The 26,678-nt window shown below is 38.1% G+C and overlaps 3 protein-coding genes and 1 long non-coding RNA gene across 9 annotated transcripts in view; 3 read left to right on the top strand and 1 right to left on the bottom strand.

Annotated features, from left to right (window-relative positions):
* Positions 1–9,870, top strand: part of LOC109223194 — a 10,393-nt gene extending 523 nt beyond the window's left edge. The window contains exons 2-9 of one of the 4 annotated variants that reach the window (XM_019387407.1): positions 1,018–1,593; positions 2,508–3,761; positions 3,843–3,913; positions 7,935–8,356; positions 8,489–8,612; positions 8,700–8,936; positions 9,245–9,509; positions 9,712–9,870. In XM_019387407.1, the coding sequence (XP_019242952.1) occupies positions 1,018–1,593; positions 2,508–3,761; positions 3,843–3,913; positions 7,935–8,214 (2,181 nt within the window). In that variant the 3' untranslated portion in view covers positions 8,215–8,356; positions 8,489–8,612; positions 8,700–8,936; positions 9,245–9,509; positions 9,712–9,870. Of the gene's footprint in view, positions 1–1,017; positions 1,594–2,507; positions 3,762–3,842; positions 3,914–7,934; positions 8,613–8,699; positions 8,937–9,244; positions 9,510–9,711 lie in introns of all 4 variants that reach the window. The other 3 variants (XM_019387406.1, XM_019387405.1, XM_019387403.1) reach the window with 3 other exon arrangements.
* LOC109223195 (uncharacterized protein At4g06598-like) lies at positions 9,644–13,034 on the bottom strand. 3 transcript variants are annotated; one of them, XM_019387409.1, is made up of 7 exons: positions 12,899–13,034; positions 11,841–12,287; positions 11,372–11,751; positions 11,126–11,259; positions 10,940–11,015; positions 10,354–10,480; positions 9,644–10,206 (listed from the first exon to the last, which is right to left on the bottom strand). In XM_019387409.1, the coding sequence occupies exons 2-7, from the start codon at positions 11,860–11,862 to the stop codon at positions 9,980–9,982; spliced, it is 966 nt and encodes a 321-aa protein (XP_019242954.1). In that variant the 5' UTR covers positions 11,863–12,287; positions 12,899–13,034; the 3' UTR covers positions 9,644–9,979. The 3 variants fall into 3 exon arrangements, with proteins under 3 accessions (XP_019242954.1, XP_019242953.1, XP_019242955.1); XM_019387408.1 differs by having other exon boundaries at positions 11,841–12,259; XM_019387410.1 differs by lacking the exon at positions 11,841–12,287 and having other exon boundaries at positions 12,899–13,033.
* LOC109223196 lies at positions 10,087–11,590 on the top strand. Its single transcript, XR_002067532.1, has 3 exons — positions 10,087–10,175; positions 11,254–11,318; positions 11,500–11,590. It is a non-coding gene; the product is annotated as an uncharacterized LOC109223196 (long non-coding RNA).
* On the top strand, positions 15,712–16,298 carry LOC109224126. The gene is made up of 2 exons (XM_019388713.1): positions 15,712–15,918; positions 16,065–16,298. Exons 1-2 carry the CDS (start codon positions 15,712–15,714, stop codon positions 16,296–16,298), a joined length of 441 nt encoding a protein of 146 aa, XP_019244258.1.

Here is a 26,678-nt window from a genome sequence, read left to right as displayed (position 1 = left end):
GAAGGTTGTTACTGTGAGAGATTTTGGGTATTTTTTGTACTTGCGAATTATTTATTTAGCTAATTTGAAGCTTGCCCATGTTGGTATTTTCTTGTTTGATGAAATTGTTATTTTTCTTTTTTTTTCCGATTTGTTGAGAAAATAGTAATCAAATATTGTGGGTTTTAGATGGAATAAGTTTAACAAGGTAGTGGACTCATTCAAAGTTTTTGTCGCAGACCAGTTCGGTTTAGCTTTTCTGTAGATTTATTTGCTTGTTGGTAGAAGCATTAGGAACACGTTAAATTTAGATTTTGTAGGAAAATAGTGTTGAATTTTCTGTTTGAAGTTGATAATTGAAGTTTATGGATTCTTTCATGGTTTATGAAAAGTATGTTTATCTTTTGTCGCTTAAGTTTATTTACTTTTTTGGCATAAGAAGGAAAGCGGACACAAGCTCATTTTATGAACGGATGTTGGACCCCTTTCTGTGGCTTAATTGTTTGAAGGTTGGTCAGCATTGTCGGCCATCTTAATGATTTTTAAATTGCAAATTACAACTCTTGTAAGATTCAGTTGCAATGCTCTACTCCCTAGAGAAATTGGAGAAGAAAGTGCAGAACACTTAGAAATATGGAATGAGTGTGAATGTACACCAAACATGACATACATTATGTGGAAAAAAAGAAAAGAGGAAAAAATACATTGTGCGGAAAGCCTATCAAAAAGAAAATCAGATAAAACATTGTGCGATAAGACAAACTGGTAAAATTGGAATTAAAGGTGAAACAATGTGAGAGTCAAGTCTTCAGTTGACTTCCAAGTACTACTGCCGTTTGATACTGGAAGTCTACAATTTTACTGATTTTAGATGTACACTAATGCCTCATTAAGTACTTTTTTTTTTCTTTTCAAAATCTTCTCTAAATAGCCTGTTTGTAGTAAGATGTTTTGGCTAAACTAATTTACAGTTGATATATTATTTTCATTTTTCTCTTTCGCCTCTAACTTACTGAGCCCCATTTTACCATCTTGCAGGGTGTGAGATTACATGTCTTAAAAAGTTTGTATTATCTGCTTGTCCATTTCTCCTTGAACCCACTACGAAGTCCAACGGACAATCTTGGTTTTGATGATTTGTGTATGGAAATTGATCACAATGGATTTGAGGCATCATCAGAAGATATAGAAACCCTCTCTGGTGTATTATTTGTAGAAATGTATGAGAGGTTTGACCATTTATTCTCTGCCTACCATAATAGCTCTGCGAATGATCTTAGACAAGGTAATTTGCAGCGGAATATCTCCGAAGATGCTGAAATTTTTTATTTGCTTCTAAGGTGTTGTATGGTCACCTTGCCCTTGCTTGTGTCCAGACACAGTCTTCTTTTAGAAAACGGGAAGGTACTTTTGGGGTTACTTCGAAAGTTATGTTCAATAAGAACATTTGGGGCAGAAAATAGGACGGAAATTACTTTTGAAAAATCAGTTTCTCAAGCATGCACGTCTGAGGATAATGATTGCAGAACAACCTCCACAGAGGACTTTGTTGCATCCCTCCATTTCTTTGAGCCATCTGATCTTCACACTTCTTTCTTGCGTGCAACGTTTGAGGTAATTTCCTTATTAATCTCCCGTTGGTTAATAGAAAGCTCATGATTTATGCTTCTTGTTTGTCATGAAATAAATCTTATGCTTCCTTGTCTGCAAACGTAAAATATGATTCACCATTTATAAGGTTTGAGTGAGTTAGTCTATCTTCACTTAGTGGATCACTAGCAGTACAATAGGGAGGTAAGGAATAAATATTGATTCAAACTCTACTGAGTGAAGCGTGTAGGTGTTAATTCAGCGGCATGACTAAGCTAAAAGCTTAATGACGTGAGCTGCATCTTACAATACTGGACTCTGGATATACTATATTACATCTCAAAAAAGAAGTCTCACAAGCACGGTTCTCTAACAAAGCTTGTATATGCAAAATCTGGTTGAGAACAGAATGAGTGTCTGGATATAGGAGAGAAGTGCACAAATTTTATTTAAAATTGTTGCTGTACAGCGAGGAAATTACTTAACACTTCCATGTTTAATATGTTTCTTCTCGTATTCATTCAGCCAGGACAGAAAGGGAATGGAAAGGGGAAAAAGGTTTGGTTACTGTCTTTAGTTGGATGCTAGGCAAGAGTACAAAAGTCAGCATGCATATGATATGCGACTTCTTTTTAAACAGCCATGGACTTTCTCAGTGTTTCCTTAGAGAAGTTCTTTCACTGCAAAATATCTGTTTCTTTTTTGGAGTCTATGAGGTTACAACTATTACCACCACCTTGGCCTTATGTTAATCTATAAACTATCTTGTTTCATTACCAGTGACATCCACCAGTCTTTGTTAGGTTTTCCAGTTCTCTCTTTATTTTTCTTTCATTTGTACATTCTGTAATTTACTGTTGTAACTTGCCTCATGTTGTGTACTTCACTTAGGACGTATAATTTACCCCCTTAATACGGAGGAAATTACATGTATGCAGGTTTTTGTGGATGAGCTTCTGGTGCATGGACAGTTGAGACAGTTCTTTAAGCTTATTGATTCTCTAGCTTCTTCTGCGGAAATAATATTTACACCTCAGCCAAGTCAGGGAGATATAGGAATAGTAATAGAAGTTTTCTCTAGGTACTTCTTAATATCATGGTCTGATGAGCATAGGTCTGGAAATCATCTTAACAGATTATTATTGGTAAACAATGAACATTTAAAATTCTCATTAAAAGCTCAAGAATTGAGTTCGACCGCGGCCGTAGCATTGCTCCTCAACCCCATCAGCCTTTCTGCACCCAAACTAATGCAAGCACATTTGATTTCAATGGTTTACGAGGCCTCCTTTTTGCTGGTGGATATGCAGAACCTTAACACAAATGATAGACCTATCAATTACTTTCTCGCTCTGTTTGAAAGGTCAGTAGCTTTGTACATGAAGCATATGTCCCTGTTGCAAACCAACCGTCGGTCTTCATTTGTAAGTCATATGTCTGTCAAAGGTGCAGAAGGGAAGGACATCCAGTCCCTTTTTGATTTGTGTATATTAGCAAGCACAAGAAAGGATATCAATAATTTGATCTTAAAGTTTGAGGATTCATCACAATCTCACTTTCTTAAACTTTCTTCTGAAATGAAATCCGACCTGACAAGTTCCTGTATAACTTATGTGAAAGAGAGTCGGTATATTCTAGACAAATGCTGCCAAGATGAGATTTTCTCAGCCTTAAGTTGCCTAATTTTAAGAGCTTCGGACAGTTTCGAGGAGAATACAATTGTGGATACAAGTCTGCAAGATATTTGTCTTTTGGTTTGTATACTGAAGCTAATGAGCTCCTCTTTGTTACAAGTTGTCTGGTGCCTGAGATGCAATGTGAATTCTGATCGTTCAAAAACCTTACAAGATTTTTCATCCTGTGGGGAATACAATTCTATCTTGGGAATAATTGACTGTTTCAGAGATGTCAACATAGACAGTTCAGTCCAAAATTTGTTATGCCAAATGACGGAGATAGATTCCGAGAAGCACAGAGTTTCCAAGATGATGTTTCTGCATTTTGCAGGATTGCTCTCAGTCAGTTTCTTTAAGAGATTTGATTGTTTAGCAAAAGGCTGCTTGTTTACTATTATTGCTCTGCTGAATTTATTCATCTTTGAAGAAGGTAATTTGGGTATACTCCAGTCACTAGTTGGTCCAACTCCAGACTCCGTTTCATCATCTGGATTATCTGCTATTAGAATCCAGGAGGTCAGGTTTAATTGCCTTTTGCTCTTGAAAGAATATATTGCTTACAGTTACTGTATTTTAAGCTGTTAGTTCATAATACAGGCTGTAGTGGACAAGAGATCTAGCCTTGTGGTTGCATCAAAGTTCCAGAAGGCACGGGCCCTGCGTTCAAGGTATCAATATAGTGCCATCACTATGTTTCATTCATGAGCTTGATGCCCCATTCATGTTTTACTTCTGCTTTTCTTGTTTTCTTGTACTATATCTGCATTTGCATGAAATGCGGCCTACTCTGTTGGCATAAAGGCTCATGTATGTACCTTCCGTGTTATAACTTCTAATTTACTCTCACGCTTCCATGCTGACTGACCAGCCTTTTGAACCATCAGAGGTTTATTGTACGGCCTGTTTTATGTGTAGATATTATACACACTTTCTGTCCAATCTGCCTTACCTCTATATTGCCGTTAGATATATTCATTAAGTAGATATTTCGATGTAGAGAACTCGATTCAGTCCTGCCTTCTGATGTCTTACTTGTATGTTAAAAAAAAAAGAAAAAGAAAAATCTATTATGTTCATATATTCCTTATTTTCTCTGATGCCTATAAAATATGCAATTCCTTATTTTCTGTTCTTCTCTGTGGAAAACTAATACTATTAGAAGTTTTGATGTGTTCGTTTTACTGGGGTTTTGATCTATTTTCCTGAGCAGATGTTCTTTTCTGGCATCAAACATGTGCTCAGATTTACTTTTAATTTTTTGAACTTTTGTTTATGAGGATTATAGTATTTCCTGTCATGCGCTATATATCATTTATTTCAAATTAACTTTCTTATGAGTTATGTTTGTGTGAGAGCTAGAACCATCAAAGAACGAAAATTAATAAAGGAAAAACAAATTTGGAGAAGAGTTGAATTATTAAAAGTGATATTGTGATCATATAGTATAGGATTAGCTTTCTCCAAAATCATTCAACTGAGAAACAACTTAATCCCACAGGAGTGAGCTTATATTTGGCCCATAAAAGTAGAAATAGTGGGCCTCCAAGACTCCAAGATAAAAATTAGCCGCAACTCTACAGAAATACTGAACTGACGATATTTAATTTAGGATGAATTTTTATCTTTCTGTACATCTATCTAGCTGTAATTTTTGTTTGGTATTGTAGTACCAAGCTGGTATTATACTGGATGTTTTTTTTTCATTTGAAAATTTGAAATGTAGTGCTCTAATACTATTGAGATTGTTAATGAAAGGCTCATGGGTGAAACCACTTCACATTGTTTCCTAGAGATTCCTCTGCAGGGGCTCTTTGAGGCTCAAGCTGGCATTTGTTTGAAGCTTTTCAAAAGCTCAACTTTTGAGTTTTTTGGGAGAAAGTGTGTATTTGACCTGTTTTTGGGAAAAGAACGAGTTTTCAAGTTTCTGAAAAATTTGGAAGCCCGAGTGTGGAAAATCTTCAAAAGAAGTTAGTTGCTTTTTTTTTTTTTTGGGGGGGGGGGGGGGGCAATAATTCAATAAACACTCCTTTTGTTATTTAAAAAAACAACTCAAAAACTGAGCTTTGCAAACTCAAGTATCCAAAAAATTGAGTAATCGATCATACAGAAAGTCGACACCACCTCTAAAGGGGAACTGCCGCAGCAGAAGTGACGGCAACATAGTCATATTCTCCTTACTGCAGAGAAATAATTAAACATACTATGACTACTAATATTCCACAATCCTAGACTAGTGAAAGTCAGCTATATGAATCATTAAGATCATTTTCTTCATCCAAAAATTGTTCAGATCATTTTGGTCCATTTTGGCCCATTTCATATCAGATTGCGGTGTAGAGTAGCTTTATGAAGGAATATTAGGACAATGTGGGATAGTTTCTACGGAAACGCTTGAAACCAGGAAAAAGAGCTAGGAATCGGTTTATGAAAACATATATAGTGGCTGAGATGTCGCCTTCTGTGAAGTACTTCGGATTGTATTCGATATTTCTTGCTAGCAGACACCAGCAGTTCTGCAAATAAATTGGAAGGGTGAATCCTATGGACCTAAAATTCAGAGGAATCTGTTAAGATCAGGAAAATTGCTTGGTCGCTCATCAGCAGAAAATCTAACATATGGATAGTGATAGTTGGAGATGAATAGGGCAGAGGGATGTATCTTCAAGATTCGAAGGAAATGGATTTTCGACACTCAACTGTGGATACTTAGGGCGCTGACAAGATTTGCTTTTTTGAGTGGACAACAACTTGAGATCCATTCTAAATGCATAATACTTGAAATGAAAATAAAAACTGTTTACATAAGTTGGTAAATGTTCTAGAGAGCAAGAAAAAGAAGTCTATTGTTTGTTATTTTACTGTCTGGTAACATAGAAGCTATGGCGTGTTATGTGGAAATTATTGAAGTTGTGATGTCAGATATCATGTTATGATGGAAAATCAGGAGGAAAAGCCTGAGAAGAAAAGCATGGTAGTGTCCATGTGGTAAATATAGAAAGGAAGGAATAGAAGATCGTTTGGAAGAGTTGAAAATACCTTCCTTCTCAAAACGAGTAGAAAATACGTTGTACAAATTATTTTTGACACTTCCGGTGCAGTGTAAATGAATGGATTCTGTTTGTTGAGAATTATAATTTAAGGTTTGAGATTCTATACTATTTTGTGAAATTTTATGTGGAATTATTCCTACCATATCAATATAATTATTTACATCATTAAAAAGAACACAATGATAGTGTAGTTATGTGTTCAAGACTTCAAGCTGGTTTCGTTCCTTTTATGAGACACGCTCTTGAATCTAAAGGTTTCAAGCTTAGCAGGACGAAGACGGAATACCTGGAGTGTAAGTTCAGCGCTGAGCAGGAGGAAGTGGGCGTGGATGTGAGGCTTGAATCACAGGTCATCCCGAGTAGAGGCAGCTTCAAGTACCTTGGGTTATCCAGGGGGGATGGGAGATCGACGAGGATGTCACACACCGTATTGGGGTAGGATGGATGAAATGGAGGTTAGCATCTGGAGTATTGTGTGACAAGAGAGTGCCACTGATACTCAAAGGTAAGTTCTATAAAGCGGTGGTTAGACCGACCATGATGTATGGGGCTGAGTGTTGGCCGGTTAAGAACTCACATACCCAGAAGATGAAGGTAGCAGAAATGAGGATGTTGAGGTGGATGTGCGGGCATACTAAGATGGATAAGATTAGGAATGATGATATTCGGGAGAAGGTGTGCGTGGCTCCCATTGATGACAAGATGCGGGAAGCAAGGCTCAGATGGTTCGGGCATGTTCAGAGGAGAAGCCCAGATGCTCCGGTAAAGAGGTGCGAACAGCTGGTTGTGGCGGGCACGAGAAGAGGTAGAGGGCGGCCTAAGAAGTATTGGGGGGAGGTGATTAGGCAGGATATGGCGGGGCTTCAGATTTCCGAGGACATGACACTTGATAGGAACATGTGGAGGTCGAGTATTAGGGTTGTAGGTTAGGAGGTAGTTGAGTCTTGACTTATGTCATGACTTTGTGAGACTAGTTTGTTAGGGATACTATTTCGCTTTTGCTTTGTATCTTTCTTCTTGATTTCATGTTGTTCCTATTTTTCATATTATTTCTGTGGTGTTACTGATATTGTCTCGTTTTGTCCTTTTGGTCTTCTTGAGCCGAGGGTCTTTCGGAAACAACCTCTCTACTCCTTCGGGGTAGGGGTAAGGTCTGCATACACACTACCCCCAGACCCCACTAGTGGGATTTCACTGGGTCGTTGTTGTTGTTGTTATGCTTCTGTCTTTTCTTGTTGATAGTTTTCGCTGTAGTATGCTTCGTTGTAACTGGGCATGGTGTCTGTATTACTTCATAATATTATGATTAGTGCAATGTTTGTTCTTTTAAATTACCCATGTTCAGTTTCAAATTTGCAAGCTTAAATATCTGATCTTTTTAAAAAAAATATATAACATATAACCATTTGGAGGACTAGGAAAATTCTGGACAAAGTAGTTGCTTCTTAAATTTTATTTTTTGTTCCATTTTTAAATGAAGTTTTGGCTGTTGCATACATGATTTTGTACTTCGTAGTTATCTTATTCATGCTTACCTCTTACCTCCCTCCTTTAATCCACCCATTTACCTTATTCTACTAACTGATAACCATAGAAGAAAGGAAGATAGCTCAAAGATAAGCACCTCTTTGCTTTACAGAAAAGAAAATTTTGAAGCAATGGAAGAGGAAACGGAGGAATTGGCAGAGGAAACGGAGGAAACAACCAACGGGAAGATATTTCTTGAGTGCAGACTAGGGAATTCTGAACGAGTCCCTGATTTTGATGACTTAGCTGATTTTATTGAGTGCAAGCAAGGAAAGGACTACCCTTCCTGGCTAAAGCATCGACAACAATATCGTATGTTGAAATGTGACAAGATGGCATTGTTAAGGTGGAAAAGGAAGAGGAAATCTTGGAAAGTCATGAAAAGGAACTAAACTTGAATTAACTTAAAGACTTCTCCTTGGAAAGAGAACTGGCGAGTTGAGCTTCATTGAATTGACACTGGACATATGTTTGGAGATGGCCTGCTGGACAATTGCTGTACAATGAACTTTCGACGACGCTTCCTCAGGGCATGTAAGGAAATTGTTAAATAAGGTTCTTATTTAATGTCTGCAACCTTATTTAATTAGGGTAAAATCCTAAGACTGATATGCTTGGAAGTCAGATCCTAACAAGTTAGTGGAGCTTCCTGTTTTCCTTATTAAGGCGGCGATGGCCATAAAATCCACGAAACTTGCCTCTTCAACATGATTAAGCTGATATTACATCTTGATTGAGGTATATCAGAGTATAATGGTCAACTGGCTTTCTGAACTTAACTTGGATCGAGGTACAAGATGCTTTTACTGATAAATTCATTCTGGTTTCATGCTTCTCTTTTTTATTAATCTCATCTTTTTCATTTCTTTTTCTCTAGAGCACCCTGAAGTTTCTATAAAGGAGCTTGAAGGTGTCTGCTACAGGATCTTCAACCTGATCTGCTCTCGCCTTTTGATGCACAACAAACATCACGAAAAAGGTTTTTAAGCTGACAGCTTCATTTGCTAATCAGAAATACACTCCATCAGAGGGAGAACCAAGGAAATTATGAGTCTGTATGGTTCGTCGAGGCTGACCATAAGAAACTTCTATTATAGGATTTCATGCTTGAAAGGTGCAAAGCTTGTCTAATATCCCACCATCCTTGGTGCTTTTGTTGTGTACATTTCTGTAAAGTTTCTATCAAATGCTTTGGAATGTGAGATTCAGTTATGAGTGTTTAGAGTAATTTTCCCTTTTCTTCTCCTACTGATTCTGTCATGTTAAGTTAAAGAGATGACAAAAGATTGTAACACTGTCTTTCAGCTGGACCCGATAAAATGAGTAAAATGTGTTGCAATTGCAGGCTAATTTGCCAAAACTCTTGATACCCATTTGCTCATTTTGCTGATTATACTTTCAACTTTATGCTGGTCTATACAGTGTATCTCATGGGAAATATTTTGCGTCAACTGTGATTTGACCGAAGGGAGCCTTGGAGCAATGGTAAAGTTATCTTTGTGTGATCTGTAGGTCACACGCTCGAGCCGTGGAAGCAGTCACTAATACTTGCATTAGGGTGGGCTGGCTACATCACACTTCTTGGGGTGCGGCTCTTCCCAGGACCCCTGCAGGAAAGTTGGATACTTTGTGCACCAGGCTACCTATTTTTTTTGCTGTTGTGATTTGACCCCTTTTTGGCGACTAGGTAAGGAAAAAAAGGAAGGAGTTTCAATTTCCTTGTTTGTTTTAATAAAAGAAAGGAGGAAGGTGATTAGGGAGATGAATTTTCTATCAAATATGGTGTTTGTTTAGAAGTACCACATTGACAACATTAGCATCAAGTTTGAACAATAAGCAAGAAATTTATTGGAATCTGCATTAATACAAAAACCATCTCTACTATGCAGAACATGTTTACATGTGTGAAACTTGAAAGCAGAATGGATGGTCACCTTAGTCACAATTTACAGCAAACCTCACTTCCACATCTGCACAATTTATTGGTTCAGTTAGGACTAGGCTGTAGTAGAAGCCTAAGAATATACATGGCAGGGCAGAATTTTCAATCATCTTTTACTCTAAAAGTTTTCTTTAGTAATACTGAATCCCGATATTTAAGTGGAAAAGGAAAGATTGAGACATTCCACTTGGCGCTGTAAAAAGGCCGAGTCTCATTTACATCCGGACTGAACCAGTAACCTGAACTCTGCTGGAACTGGCTTCATTGTTCTTGATTGAGAGGTTGGCAAATTGGGCTTCAAGATCTCTGCTTTTATTTCGACGGTGTTTAGAGTGATTCTGCTGTTGTGGCTGCTGATGCTGTTGTTGTTGCATTTGTTGCCTCTGCATCTGATACAGAGTTTGTAACCTTGTAAGTTCCCTCTCCAACATCTCTTGCTCCACTGCATCATTAAAACATGCTCTTTAAGTTTTTCTACGGAACAATTATGTTGGCATTAAAAAGCATGCATGCAACATATATAACTCAATGCTGAGTAATAATAAGGCTGTAAACATTAACATGAAAGATAAACATGAAAGATACATACAATGTTTTATGAGCTGCTCTTGTGATAAGCTATCCAAACGCTGCCTCAGGGCTCTATTCTCCATGCTCAGTATAATATTTTGTTGGTCAAGAAATTCTAGCTCAGCAGAGAGCTCAGATCCTTCTGCCTGAAATCTCAGCACATAAAAATGTGTTACAATTCTTGTTTCTCCCTTTTTTCGCCTTCTTTGAAAGTAAATTTTTTGAGGGGAAGTGCATATACAAAGTCAATGTATTGTATTATCACTATTTTTGATAGCTAAACAAAAAGACACATCAATGCTTCCCATTACTAATATATATAACTTTCTAAACTCAGGATATAAAAGGCAAATATTGAACTAAGATAAAATCTATCAGACACTTACTTTTACCAAGTAAAATAAACAACAACAATAACATATTCAATGAAATTCCACAAGTGGGGTCTGAGGAGGGTAGTATTTACGCAGACCTTACCCCTACCTCGTGAAGGTAGAGAGGCTGTTTCCGATAGACCCTAGGCTCAAGAAAATAAGAATCTTGGTTGTCCAAATAAGTCAGTTATTAGGCCAATCCAAGAAATAGGGCAATTTTGCAGTATGTACCTGCAAAGCTTGAACTGTTCTTTCAAGTTCAGCTATATGCTGAAGTTTTCTGACACGTGATCGGTGAGCAGATTGCCTGCATAATTTAGATTTATATACAGCAGTGTACTCTTTAAAACCTTACTGGAATGTTTGGCTTGTGTAATTCAGATTCAACTAGTAGTTGACATTGTAATGAAACCTTACTGTTTAGCACGTTTTGCATCAGCCTTGGACATGGAATGTTTGGCTTGTGTATTGTTTGATCTTTCATTAGAGCCCTCTTTGTTTTGTGTACTTATGACCTCTCTGCTATGCTTCTCATTCAATTCCAGAGCAGCCTATATGTGGAGAAGGATCCTCATTAGCTTCAGAAGTCATGTCTCGGTCGCGTATTCAGGTATTAAAACAATTCTGTACAAGCTAAATTTTATCTTAATAGGGCATGCACACCTTAGCAGAAGTTGGCTTTGTGTCGTAGGAAACTGAAGTAAAATGATCTTTGTAACTGACGTAGTTGATTGAAGATCCTCCTACATTTACATTGTTGTTATTTTCCCTTGTGTTTAACCTCTCTGCAGCTGCTCCTACGTACGCAAAAGTGTCGCTAGCTGAACGGCGATGACCTTTGTGTACAGCTACTGTTTCTGCCGGTTCATTCAAAAGGTCATCAAGCCAAGAAGGTTGCTCCTCTATAAGAAAGCTCTCCGAGTTACACCGATGATGGTGACCCGATCCCTCTGAAGTGGAGTCCATGATCAACTGCTTGTTTGAAAAGGAGAAATTTTTCAAGCTTGATGATCCATTTGAACTTTCCATTTCTAAAGAAATATCTGCAGGTGATCAATGTTCGAAGTGATTAATTCATAACTAACATATAGCTTTACTATGGACACCTTTTAAATGTCATAACTAGAACAACCTCTGAAGAGGAACCTTGGCATAACTGCTAAAGTTGTTGCAATGTGACCAGGAGGTCGCGAGTTCGAGCCATGGAAACAGCCTCTTGCAGAAATGTAGCGAAGCCTGTGTACAATACTCTCTTTTGGTCCGAACCTTCAACGGAACCAGCGCATAGCGGGAGCTTAGTGCATCGGTTCTTTAGAACAACCTCTAGTTTTCCCTTTTTGGACCAGAAATCCTAAAGGATATAAAGGTAACTCGGTGCACAAAGCATTTTGCATTCACGCTAAGTCCGGGCGAAGGGTCGCACCTGAAGGGTGTGATGTAGACAACTTACCGTAATGCAAGCATTCGTGGCTACATTCACGGCTCGAACCCAAGACCTATATGTCACATGGAGACAATTTTACCGCTGCTCCAAGCTCCCCTTCAGAAATCCTAAAGGATGATGAACACAAATAGTAGCCTGAAAATGCTTTTTAATATGCACATTAATTGTGCTCTAGACAAATCTTGAGATGCTTTAAGCTTTCACCAAATGCAATTTGAGGTTCCCAATAAGGAAAAATTTAAAAAAAAGTCCAAATTTGAAGGCAAAATAAGATTAACAAACACTAAATCCAGAATATAGGTTAAGATCACATATATGAATCATTCTAAGCTGACCTTAATCCAAGTTTAAAATTGGGAATTTTAATCAAACAACACCTTGGTATATCATTTTTCTATCATGGAAAATAAAAAGTTGTCATAAATGGAATTTAAACATTTTCGGTTCGCTCTAGGGTCGGACATTATATGTATGTGTGAATAACAGGTATAGATTGAATTAAATAATATACTCTATTTCAAAATCAGCCCACAACGTCTAACTTATGAATTTGCCATTGTGCACGATGCAACAAAACAAATGATTAATGAAATAGCAAAGCATTGAAATAATTTGATAAAATTAAGAGCAATCATTTACAAATCAAATGATCAAAAAGAAGGAAATTTCACATCAATTCTTCATATGATATGCTTTTGATATAATTCACTACACCACAAAACAAAGGAGGAAAAATTTTGAATTACCAAAAGAGGGATGTAGAGACTAATTAAAGAGAGGAACGTAGTCCCAAATGTGGGAGGTCTCTGCAAAGAGGTGAAATTAAGAGACCCCACGCTTTGGTCCTCAATCCTATATTTGCATTTGCATTTGCTTTTTCATTGTTCTAAACAGTCTGTGGTCTTCTTGAAACTCAAAGAGGCAAAAAGAGAGAAAGAGCGCACTTTACGTAAACCAAAGGAAAAGGGACCCTACCACGTTTTGTACTTTATCAAAGTACTGAAAAAAATTCACCTATTTTTATTTTCAAGTATAATTTGTCAATTATAATCACTTTCTTCTTTTTATGTTTATTTTTAATTTTGAGTCTTATCCAAGAAAATGTGTATAAGAATTTATGACAGGAACAAGCCATAAAACACTAGTCAAATAATAATAGGGATTTTTTCATTCCTATATACTATTTGAAACTTTATTACCAAAAATATTCAAGTTTTGGTATTTATCCGACCTAAATAAGTTTTAGCTACAAAAAATATACATTTGTTTAAAGTAGACTCCTTTCTACGGTAGTCTTCCTTATTTAGACGCGGATTTTGGGATTGCTTATGTTTCAATTAGAGATTTTACTGACACAATCATCGCACCTTAATCAAGCCTACGTATTTGTAGAATCCTGCTATTACACAGATTTTCTCTGATTATCATCACACCATAATCAAGTTCTATTCTCTGGTTTTCTCTGGTTTTCCATAAACGAAGGTTTTGAAGAAAACAATTGCAAACAATTAGCTACAATTGTATTGAATTTCGCGACATAATGTCAAAATTAGCGATTATGCTTCAGCTAAATGGTCGGTGGGATAGCATTGGGAGATACAAAGATTTTGATGTTGATGGAATTATAGTTAATGAAGATTCAAATTATAGTCAATTGAACTCCGCAATTGCAGAGCATCTAATGATCGATTCCTCCGCAAAAATCATTAAAATCAGATACACTATCAGCGAACGTTGTCCTCCAATGAAAATTCAGAATGATATGGGAGTTCAAGTGTATATGGAGACGAAAAAGGAAAAAAAACTTAGGAATGTATCAGCTGGGTATTAACAATGCGTGATTTCTATTTGGAATGCACTATCTCGAATTCGAGCACAATTGCAGGTTTGCTCTATTTTTTCAGTGCTGATATTTTTTCAATTCCAAGTGTTCTACAAATTTACTACAAATTATCTACAATAATACTACATAACAAATGTAGTTCAACTGTTATGTTTCTACAAGTATTCTGTCAAATATTGAACACATGAATACATAGAGGTCTGAATTACTATACTTTTAATTGAGTGCAGGTTCATCTGATTATCGTATGTCTAACGTGGTACAATTGTCAAGCAATTGTAACATAATTGGAGAAGTATCAGGAACAGTGAAGTTGATTGATATGCCAATATCTCCGGCAATTGTGAAATATGAAAGTATCATCATAATAGAACATAGACCAAATGTAATTGAAGTAGGCCAAGTTTTCCAAGACAAGCAAACAATTATCAGTGCAATGAAGCACTATTCTTTCATGAATAAGTTTCAACTTAGGGTGAAAAGGTCTACTGCAAGAAGGTAGGAATATTTTATTTGTCAAATTTATATTGTGTATAAGTTGTAGGTTTTTTGTATAAAAATTATTTAAGACAAGTTGTTATGCATAAATAGCCTCGTATTCTGTAGCTACAATTAGCATAATATTTTTTGAATTATTTTTATTCTGTAGCTACTGCCTCGTATGTGTTGGGGACAATTGTATGTGTCACTTCAAGTCCACCAGCATAAATGAATCAACATTGTTTAAGGTTCGAAAATTCAACATCTTGCACACATGCTCTTTGATGGACAACACATATATACAACGCAAACCTACTGCCATGGTAGTTGGCAACATGTAGATGCCAAAATATGCGAATCCTAAGACAATATACACACCAAAAGACATACAAACTGACATATTATCGGATCATGGTGTGAACTTAATATACATGCAAGCTTGGAGAGTAAAGGAAAAGGCTTTGAAATTTTTAGGTCTTCCTGCTGATTCCTACAGTCGCTTGACGAGTTATTTGTATATTCTGGAGAAGACTTATCCGGAGTTGGTAGTAAAATTGCAGAAGACTGAAGATGACTGTTTCTTGTATGCATTTGTTGCACTTAGTACGTCCATCAAGGGTTGGGAGCATTGTAGGCCAGTTGTAGTAGTTGATGGCATCTTCTTGATGTCGGCATATAGGGAAATCATGCTAACAACTAGCACAATGGATGTAGCAGGTAATGTAGATTAATTGAAAAATATATTGTTATAAAGTTATTTTTGAGACTGTATTTTTTATATTTTCAAGTTTTATTATAAAAATTGAATTTCATTTTGCTACCTATGTGATAGGTAGCATATTACCACTAGAATACATCGTTGTTGATTCAGAAAATGACGCATCACGGACGTGGCTTTTTGAGCAATTCAAACATGCATATGGTGAGAAATCAAATATGCGTGTTGTTTCGGACCGGAATGAGAGTATCTTGAAGGCAACATATACTGTTTATACCGGCATACCACATTATACATGCATGTGGTATATTTGGACAAATGTAAGGTCAAAGTTCAAGAAGGGTCATCTAAAGTTAAGCGAATTGTACTTTGCCATGGCACGATCAGACACGCTTGATGAATTTAATGAAAGAATATCAAAGATTGAAGAGATCGACACATGTGTTAAAGCATACCTATACGATATTGGCTATCACATATGGTCTTGGGTACATGCTACGGTGAACGAGACATAGACCATGACATCAAACATTGCAGATTCATTGAATGCGGTAATCAAAGATGCAAGAGAGCTGCCCATAGTAGAACTATTAGAGTACACGAGGACTCTTCTTGAACGTTGGACTATTGAAAACATATTGAATGCAAAGGGTATATTCACATACCTTGGGAAAAAATACAACAAAGAGTTGGAGGACAACATGACATTATCGCAAAAGATGAGAGTAAGTTATGGCCAATAACATCAAATCATTGATTCTATCAAACTTAATATATATTGATAATTGTAGAAATATTGTTGTATAATTGTAGTTATTTAATTTTATATCTGTTGCTGACAACTTGTTGTGTGTTTGTAATAAAATTGTAGGTGAGGGCTTCAACAAATTACATCCATAATGTGATAGATAGTGTGAAGCGCTTCATTGTTTGCCTTCAAAACAAGAGATGTAGTTGTGGACAATTCCAACTTGATGAACTTCCTTGTCCACATGCTTTGGCGGCTTTGAGGCACAAGAACGAGTATTCTGAAAACTATAGTTCTCCTTATTACACGAGGGAGAGCCTTATGCAGACTTATGAAATACCAGTAGACCGCTACTAATGAAAGCAAATGGAATGTGCCACAATATATAGCTGAAGAAGTTGTAATGCCACCTACTGGGAAAGACAACAAGGGAGACCTAAAAAACAAAGATACAAACCATATGATGAAGTAAATGCAAAGAAGTACAAGGTTTCATGTGGCAAATGCAGACTAGAAGGGCATAACAAAAGATCTTGTAGGAATGCTCCCAAAAGGAAATAAAAATTGATACAGTTTAAAGATTTTTTTTACTGAGTACTGTTGATGATAATTTATCACGCCCAACTATGTCTTATAAAAAGGACTAAGCGGTCGCTGCAAATATAATCCGGTTCAAGTCCGGAGTCGAATCCCACAGGGAACAACCTATTTACTACAACTTTTAACACTGATAATGAATAGCTCAAACAATCCCCGGATGCAAGATTTTTAATGGATAATGAGTAGAATTTAGTTAACTAAGGAAAATAACAATAAAACTAGCAATAATCTAGAATAGAGTTGAATTCAATGGTAAAATGATCTAGGGTTATTGATTTCCCCAATTGTCGGATTAAATCTTGACACGTAAGCTATAATCTCGCCGTAACACTCTATAAGAAATATGAGTTCTGGGTTACCGCAATTATCTCTCGATCAATTACGATAATTTACTAGAAGCATTCTCTCGAACTACTCTAGTTAACAATTTATGCAACTCAGAATTATCCCACCAAAGCTTCGTTATCTCTAACCCTGCTTTTAAATTCAAGTAATTATTCTCTTAACTTACCCGAAAGTGGTGTTGTTCAACAACAATCTAATCAAGTGTTCTTTCTCAAGCAACACAAGATAACTAGACACGATTAATCAAGGGCCCTTTCAATTAATCACAAGACAACACGTAGTTGAACAATCATAGAGTAAAAACGGCTAAATTATATCAAAACATAGTCAAGACTTCATCCAACAATTATTTCCATCAACCCTAGATGACGAGTTTAGCTACTCATACTAAGAGATAAAAATTCACTATACAAAGTCATAATCATCAACGGAATTAAAAAGAAGAAGATAAAAACTCTAAGGAAATTCTCTGTCTTTCTTCCGTGTTCTTGCCTTCAAAATCTCTCTAAAAACAGCTATCCCTCTCCTTTGGACGAATTAGGCTTCAAATAGGTTTAGGTTAGTCGCCCTAGAAATTACATAATTGACCCCGGGTTCTTGGCTTCCGTCAGCCCGTCCGCGGTCGCGTATTGGACCGCGGATCTGACCACGGATTTGACACTTGTTCTGTCCGCGGCCGTGGATCTGACCGCGGAGCTGGCACTTGCTCTTCTTTCTCCTTTTCGATCGTGATATCCTCCGATTGGCCTACCACGCTCCATGTTGGCTCCAAAACACTTTTTAGCTTCCTCCTAGCTCGGAGTGGCTCCTGCAAAACGCAAAACTCTTAATTAGAGAATTTTGTTATCTTTTACATTCAAACATTGATAAAGTGCGGCCAAATTAGAGTGTAAATAGTATCTAAATTGCATAATTATTGTCTACTATCAACACCCCACACTTAAACCCTTGCTCGTCCTCGAGCAATCAAACCACACTCTACAGAGGCCTAACTTCCCCGAGCGATTTCCCTAACTCATCACACTAAGAATATTCCTCATATATTGAGTACATTAGTGTATTATCCATGCCTCAAGAGTTAACTCCCACGAGCCACGCAATATTCCTAACCGGCTTAATTACCCTATCTCAGAGATCCAGACTTACCTCTCCTTCATGAATCAAGTGCCTGCTCACTGTCGCGCCCCCTTTTTCTTGCGAAATTGGGTTTATGACATTTAGGAAGACAACTCGTTCCCTTTTGGGGAATTGGGTTTGAATTGAAGAGTCGCCACCTAATGATTAAAGTGCATTAGGACACTAAGAAGGGTTTGATTTAAGTAATAAGAGATTGGGTAAGGGCTTGAAATTATCCCGAGGGGAAGGTGTTAGGCACCCCTCAAGATCCACTAGTGTGGTTCCCGGCCAGACTATTGTTGTGAACTTAAGCGCAAATAACACATAGGCAAATAAAGACTTCAAGTAAAAGGGAATTTTCACATAATGGTTAAAAATCAACATAGTTAGAAAGAACCAAAAGAAAGCTGATTTTTTCTTAAAGAAATGGTTTGAAATTGGAGAAGAAGCAAAGAAACAAAGAAACAAGGGAGGGGGGGGGGTCCTAGGTTTATAAATAATATGGATCACCCCACACAACACACGGTAATCACTCCTCAGTGAGGGGCTACACGTGATGTTATCGCGTGGTCATCATATCCATATCTACCCTTTCCCACCCCGTTAGGGTATTAGAGCGCGGAATGGTCTCGTTTACTTATTGCATGCTATTACCCACCCTAATCCTATCAGCCCCGGAGGTACTTGGGACTACTAATCCTAAAGGGAGGAAATATTGGCTTATTTGTGGTTTCAAAAGGTAAAATACTAAGGCGATAGGCAAAAACACATATAGCAAGTTTGGGGAAAGCATATAAACAAATAAAAGGCTAAAATACACCTCCTTTAAACAGAGAAAGCAAGTGATTAACATGACTTACACATACTGTTTAAGGTCTAATTAAAACTTAAAGGTTGAGGCAGACTGATTTGTTACATAGTTCAGATAAGAAGCCCGAATCAGGCCTGCCTGCTGGTTGTAGCTAATAAAATCTGATTCAGTTTATAAAGTTTACCCTATGGTTTGCCTAAGTGTTGGACGAGGGTCCTATAGGCATGATATCTACTGATTTCAGAAACAATGAAGTAAACTGAATACATACTGATTTGAGGAAAAGTTGTCAGTTATTAAAGAAAGGCAAGTTTTAGCGAGAGATCATAAATTCTGCGTCATTATTACTGGTTTTAGACTTATAAGCGAGTGAAGCGATTCACACTTGATTAATAGTTCCCATAGGCATGCTTTCTATGTGTTGTTGATTTTTAAACACTTTTTAACAGACATGGTAAAATGCAGAAAACCTATAAGCATGATATCTAGGTGCTGAATTTCATTTAAATCCTATGAACATGATATCTACTTGCAGTTGATTGATTAAGACCTATAAACATGATTGCCTGATGAAGAATGTGTATGCAAGATTCAGAAAGACCTATAGGCATATATTCTATATGCATGCAGAAATTCAGAAATACACCTATAGGCAAGCTATCTATATGAGGGTGAAGAAATTCAGAAATAACCTATAGGCAAGTTATCTATATGAGGGTGCAGAAATTCAGAAATAACCTATAGGCAAGTTATCTATATGAGAGTGCAGAAATTCAGAAACTCCTATAGGTAAGTTATCTATATGAGGGTGCAGAAATTCAGAAATAACCTATAGGCAAGTTATCTATATGAAAATGAAGAAATTAAGAAACTCCTATAGGCAGGATATCTATATGAGAGTGCAGAAATTCAGAAACTCCTATAGGCAGGATATCTAACCCTTTTGCATACATGGTTACCCCTCCCTTTTTCACTAGCCATCCCCGAGAGTTTTATTACAAAGTTATTACAGCCCAGAAAAAGAAGTAAAGTAAATAAAATACATCAGAAACAAAAAAGTACAACCAAGGAGAGCCTGATTTAGACTTCCTGTCTGAAGTATGAAGTAAACCAACTCCAAGAGATCATATTTCAAAGCCTTTCTCCCATTTGGGGTGTGTTAAAGTTTCCTAAGAGTCTCATATAAACTCCGGGCAGTGCTTACACCCAAATGTATCACCAGATTAAGACATAGTGTAGTGTGGAAGGGCCAGCCCTCAGGTGTCCAAGTTCAGAGGGAACTCAAGGTCCCAAGGCAAGGCTCACAAGAGGGGGGCAAAACTTAAGGACTAAGAGAGAGTGCAAGTGCATAAGCAGAATTCTAAAAGGGGAAAGAGAAAAGGGAAACAACTTAAATCAGTACACATAAGGGTATAGGGGAATGGGGGAGTTGCAAGAGGCAAAAAGGCAGGCTGATGGGCATACCCAGCAATGGGAGATGCTGGCACACCCTTAGGCCTGTTAGAACATATTGTTTAGAGGTTAAGACCCCCATGGATCAAACTTAATTCATGGACAACAACTTACATTGCCATGCTTTAAGTCATAACTCAAAACACATAGGGGTGATAGGGGAATGGGGGTTCATAACAAACAAACAGAAAGAGATCAGCATGCCAATTTAAGTGCTGAGATATACAGAAACAGCAAGCAAACATGGACACACAAGCAGTAAATACACATTGTTGTAGTGCTAAAAATTAAATCCGGACATACCAGTTTCAGAGAAACAAACAAAGAAAAAGCAGTAGGTCTTGTGAACGGGCCACAGTGCAGACAAGAAGAGAATATTATTGTGTGAGTATGAGTTAAGAAGGATTCTGAATTGTGTCTGAGTTTGTGAAAGAGTCGTGCATTTATAGTGTTGGAAATCAGGCAGAAATAAGGTAAGAAAATAGTTAAGGAACTGAGTATCAATTAAGCATCAATTACACAAGACTTCCCTTAATTAAGGGATTCAAATTCAAACGGGTAAAAACAATTTAAGGAAAAAATTTGAATTAGCACTTTGTGCACAACATGCAATTAGGGGCGAATACATAAAAGGTTATTTAAGGACAGGGTTTTGAAGTACATGGTTGTACAAATAAGGTAAGAAAATCAATTGACAACCAGTAAATCAAAGAATCAGGGATCTTGTAATTACTGACCCATGAATGAACCAAGTCGCAAAAGCTCTGAAGGGTTTTAACTTAGGTCGAGTCACAGGGAAAATCAGCAAACAAGGAAAGAAAATCAAACAGACCTATTCAGAAGGGAGTCTGAACTAATCACAAACTCGAAAGCCACTTTAGAGGAAAGTTCATCATTTATAAGGAGCATACGAACATGTTAAGCATGAAAGAAGATTGCCGTGTCATTGTAAAATCAGTAGAAAAATCCAGTGTAAAAGAGTTTAGAAGAGTTTAGCAAAAGTCAGAATCATATGAAAACAAGGATGTCCAAACTCAGTTCAGAGACTCGAAGTTGGTTTGAAAGAGTTAGGGGTTTTGAAATAAAACCCTAGTTCATGCAAATCACATGACCAAACTTGGAAGAACCCCCAAATTCTAGGGTTTCCACCATTAATCGAGTACTGAGATGAGAAGGCAAGTGATCAAAACAGGCTCAGAGGTCTCAGAGATGAATTGAAACCTCTTGCATGTTTCTTTCAGCAGCAGCAACTCATGAGAAAACAATGATAGCAAGTAACACGCAGAACATAGTAGAAGAATTCAAAGAAAATAGAGTAGAAACTGATACGAAACATAATGGAAAAACTGATAAGAACAGTAGAAGAAGCATGCTAAGCAGTTTTTTAGAAGACACTTAAACTGAGCTCAGCAGATGGAACTTGATAAGAAACACTTTAAGAACATAATAATGGAAAATACAGTAGAAGAAACACACGAGAATATAGTATAGGAAAATACAGTAGAAGAAATACACAAAAAGGCATACGAGAACACAATACAGTAGAAGAAGTATACATGAACACAGTAGAAGAAAATACAAGAGCACAGTAGAAGAAAATACAAGAACACAGTAAAGGCAAATACACACAAAAGGAAAAAGAAAGTCAGAGAACATTTACATATTTTCAGAAAACCCTAGATCGGAAAAGAAATGGTTTTGAGAGTAATTTTTGAAAGAAAAGTCAGGAAAATCGTTTAAAAGCTTAGGGAACGCATAGATACACAAGGGATCTAATGGAATCCGAAAAAACCTCGAAGGGTTAGGGTTTCAAAAGAACCCTAGTAGTGAGAAAGGCTTTGAAAAGTCACTGATCTAAGCCGGAGAAATCAAAATCAGGCTCGAACAGCCATGGCATGCCGAAGATAGGCCAGAGATGGCCATAGAACTCGAATCAAACGAGGCCTGGACCAAGTTTCGTCGTGGTCGGGCCCTGAACCTTCAAAAACCAGGCTTGTAGGAGTTATAGGAGGTGGGAATAGGACTCCGATGGCCTTGGAAGCCATGGATTCTGGTGGCTTTAGGGCTGAAGTGGTGGCTAGGGTTTGAGAAGCTTCGAGAGAGTTTGAGAGGATGGAGGGTTCAGAGGCGGCTGGTAGGTGGAAAATGAGAAGGGTTTGGGGTCATTTGGAATTAATTAAGGAAAAGGGAACGTGAGCCGTTTGGAATTAATCAACGGCTGGGATTTAAAGGGTGGCCGGGTGAGTCGTTTAAACGGGCTATGGGTCGGGTAATTTTAGGAATTGGGCTGGGGTTCAATTGGGTTCAGTTGGGGTAGAATTTAGGCTACAATCGAAATGAAATCTGGCTAGATTTTAAATAGCCATTTTCCCCATTTATTTTATAAAAATAGCAAATTAAATTCTGAAAAAAAATTGAAAGCACTAAAAATGATTTATAACATATAAATATTAAACTAAAATACTGGAATCAGTTTTGTAAGTATAAAATGCAATTAAATCTTAAAATAGGCTAATGTTGCAAGTATATGCAATCTAGCTTAAAAAATACTAAATAGATTTGTAAAAATATACAAAAATTATGTTAGCTACATTTTAGTATAAATATAAAATTACAATAACTAAATTACCAAAAAAAAAATAATTTTGAAAATAATCATTGGGCTTTTAGGGATGAAAAAGGGAAATAAATCAGTTTAAAACCTTAAAAATTATGGGAAAAATAATAAAATGCTTGGACATACTTATACATGCATATATATGCTATTTTGAAGATATTCTGCATATAAAAAAAATAGACAGGGAAAAATTGGGTATCAACAGTTGCCCCTCTTTACCCGGGAAGGATGAAAGAGTTGTCGGGTAAAGATATGATGACCAGTTTTGACCGAACGAAATGTTTTGAAGAAATTTGGCCGTGCCCTGGCTTATGAGCTGCCTACATATCCCTGGTCTTACAGGAATCAGGCCCTATGTAGTTCGGGATCCGTCGGCGGAATATGCCGGTGGAGACCTTTCAAGAACGGACGCGATATTCAGGTTGGGATGAATGGTTAAGGTCTGATAGGGCTGCAGGAACCGGAGCGGAATTTCTCCTGCCGAGATGGCCGTTGCTCACCGGTTTACCTGCAAATGAGAAATACAAGCATATATTGTGCGTAAATTTAAACATGATGCAAGTTCCCGTCGGACTATGAATGTTGTCTTCGGACGGTTAGGATGACGTCCTTAGACCATGACGTCCTAGGCCATGAAGCGTGTAATAAAGGGTTCACAGGCTATGAAGTGATGCTCTCGGGCTATGAAAATGGTGCCTCCGAACCATGATGCCTTTGAATAATGATATGCAGGTGATTGAAAAGGGGTCCTCAGGCCATGGCATGGTGTTCTCGGGCTATGCAAATGGTGCCTCTGAACAATGACGCCCTCGGATAATTTGGCGATCTTTCAGCCCATGAGATGCAGTGGGTGGCGATCTTTCAGCCCATGAAATGCAATGAAGTGGCGATATTTCAGCCATGCAGAATGCAATAAGTGGCAATCTTTCAGCCATGCAAGCGTAAATAAGGTGGCGATCTTTCAGCCATGCAAACGTAAATAAAGTGGTGATCTTTCAGCCATGCAAACGTAAGTAAAGTGGCGATCTTTCATCCATTCAAATGTAAATAAAGTGGCTCAGCTATGCAAACGTAAATAAAGTGGCGATCTTTCAGCCATGCAAACGTAATAAAGTGGCGATCTTTCAGCCATGCCAGCGTAAATAAGGTGGCGATCTTTCAGCCATGCAGATGCAGATGGAGACAGTGTTTAGTCTCGAAAGGCAGAATGGTAGCCCTATGCAATGCAGAAAAATGCAGATGGAGACAGTGCTTAGTCTCGGAAGGCAGAATAGTAGCCTTATGCAATGCAGGAGATGCAGATGGAGACATTGCTTAGTCTCGGAAGGCAGAATGGTAGCCTTATGCAATGTAGAAAAATGCAGATGGAGACAGTGCTTAGTCTCGGAAGGCAGAATAGTAGCCTTATGCAATGCAGGAGATGCAGATGGAGACAGTGCTTAGTCTCGGAAGGCAAAATGGTAGCCTTATGCAATGCAGGAGATGCAAATGGAGACAGTGCTTAGTCTCGGAAGGCAGAATGGTAGCCTTATGCAATGCAAAGAATAAAAAGGCTAATGGTAATAAAGTCTTCTTAGCTGATAGCTGATGGCTGATTGCGATATTGTGGCTGCTGGGGATATTGTGGGTGTGATGGCTCTGAGAGTTGTATTCCTGAATATATTCGATGACTTTGCAACTCAAGTGCCTGCATCCAAAGAAAAATCGTGGGTTCTGTAGAGGGGGAGGTTAGTTCGTATCCCCGCTGGCTTTGCTTGACCTGCTCGGCTCTGATTCGGTGATACGGTATGTATTATTGGGGTAGCGTTGCTGAACAAGGCGATTTCGATAATAAACATGCATGAGTTTGTACAAGTATGACATAAATGTATAATAAAAAATAGTTTTTAGATGAACCGCCGACTGTGACGCAATTCAGGACATTGCAACCTCTCTTACTTCGGAATTTTAAGGGTCCTCCTCAAAATTCTGCAAAATTCTGCCCCAGTTCAATGGGTTGATGCTTCTGACGGTTGCTTGTGATGATTGGCTGAAATTACTTCGGAATTTTGAGGGTCCTCCTCAAAATTCTGCCCCAGTTTCCAATTGCGGGGAAAATGAAAGTTTTATTGAATTGTGACCGAACCCATAAGGCTGCCTACGTATCCCCTCTTAAATGGGAATCAGATCAGACGTAGTTCAAATCACATCATAAAGGAAAGCATGAAGATTACACGTAGTAATGCTTGACTGCATCTGAATTGATTGGCTTTGGCCAAACTTCTCCGTCCATTTCTGCAAGCATGAGGGCTCCTCCTGTTAGGACCCGGTGAACCATATATAGACCCTGCCAGTTGGGAGAGAACTTCCCTTTTGCTTCATCCTGGTGTGGGAAAATTTTCTTCAACACCAGCTGCCCCGGCGTGAATTGTCTCGGCTTGACACTTTTGTTGAAGGCTCTGGACATTCTATTCTGATAAAGTTGACCATGGAAAACTGCATTCATCCTCTTTCCGTCTATGAGGGCTCACTGCTCGTAGCGACTCTTCACCCATTCTGCATCGTCGAGCTCAGCTTCCTGTATGATCCTTAAGGAAGGGATTTCTACCTCGGCGGGAATGACTGCTTCTGTACCATAAACCAGCATATAGGGGGTTGCCCCAGTTGATGTGCGGATTGTGGTGCGGTACCCTAGTAAAGAAAATGATAGCTTCTCGTGCCACTGCTTATGCTTCTCTATCATTTTCCTTAGTATCTTCTTGATGTTCTTATTGGCGGCTTCTACGGCTCCGTTCATCTGAGGTCTGTAGGCTGTAGAATTCTTGTGTCTGATTTTGAAAGTTTCACATATAGCTCTCATCAAGTCACTATTGAGGTTGGATCCATTATCAGTGATGATTGATTCTAGAATCCCGAATCGACAAATGATGCGGTCGCGGACAAAGTCTGCCACGACTTTCTTGGTCACTGCTCTGTAAGATGCTGCTTCGACCCATTTGGTGAAATAATCAATTGCTACTAGGATGAACCTGTGCCCGTTTGATGTGGCAGGTTCGATTGGTCCGGTAACATCCATTCCCCAAGCGGCGAACGGCCATGGTGAGCTTGTTGCATTAAGCTCGTTTGGGGGTACCTCGATCATGTCTGCATGTATCTAGCAGCGGTGGCATTTCCGGACGTACTGGATGCAATCTGTTTCCATAGTCATCCAAAAGTAACCAGCCCGAAGTATCTTATTGGCTAAGACAAAACCATTCATATGTGGACCGCAGGTCCCAGCATGGATTTCTCCTAGTAGTTTAGATGCTTCCTTCGCATCAACACACCTTAGTAATCCCAAATCCGGAGTCCTCCTATACAGGATTCCTCCGCTGTGAAAGAAGTTGTTAGACAATCTTCGGAGCGTGCATTTCTGAGTGGTGTTTGCAAGTTCTGGGTATTCTCCTTTTGCCAAATATTCCTGGATATCATGAAACCAAGGTTTTCCATCTGCTTCTTCTTCGACATGAGCACAGTAAGCTGGCTGATCATAGATCTTCACCGGAATAGGATCAATGAAGTTCTTATCTGGATGCTGTATCATGAATGATAGGGTAGCCAATGCATCGGCAAACTCATTCTGGACTCTGGGAACATGCTGGAACTCTGTCTTTGTGAACCTCTTTCTCAACTCCTGTACATGATGCAGATAAAGGAGTATCTTGGAGTTCTTGGTCGCCCATTCTTCTCAGACCTGATGTATAAGTAAGTCTGAATCCCAATTACTAGCAACTCTTGGATGTTCATGTCGATGGCCATCTTGAGCCCTAAGATGCAG

This window comes from Nicotiana attenuata, chromosome 3 (genome assembly GCF_001879085.1).
Source record: "Nicotiana attenuata strain UT chromosome 3, NIATTr2, whole genome shotgun sequence".
In the NCBI taxonomy this organism is placed as follows: domain Eukaryota; kingdom Viridiplantae; phylum Streptophyta; class Magnoliopsida; order Solanales; family Solanaceae; genus Nicotiana; species Nicotiana attenuata.
This window is presented reverse-complemented; position numbering and strand designations above follow the sequence as displayed.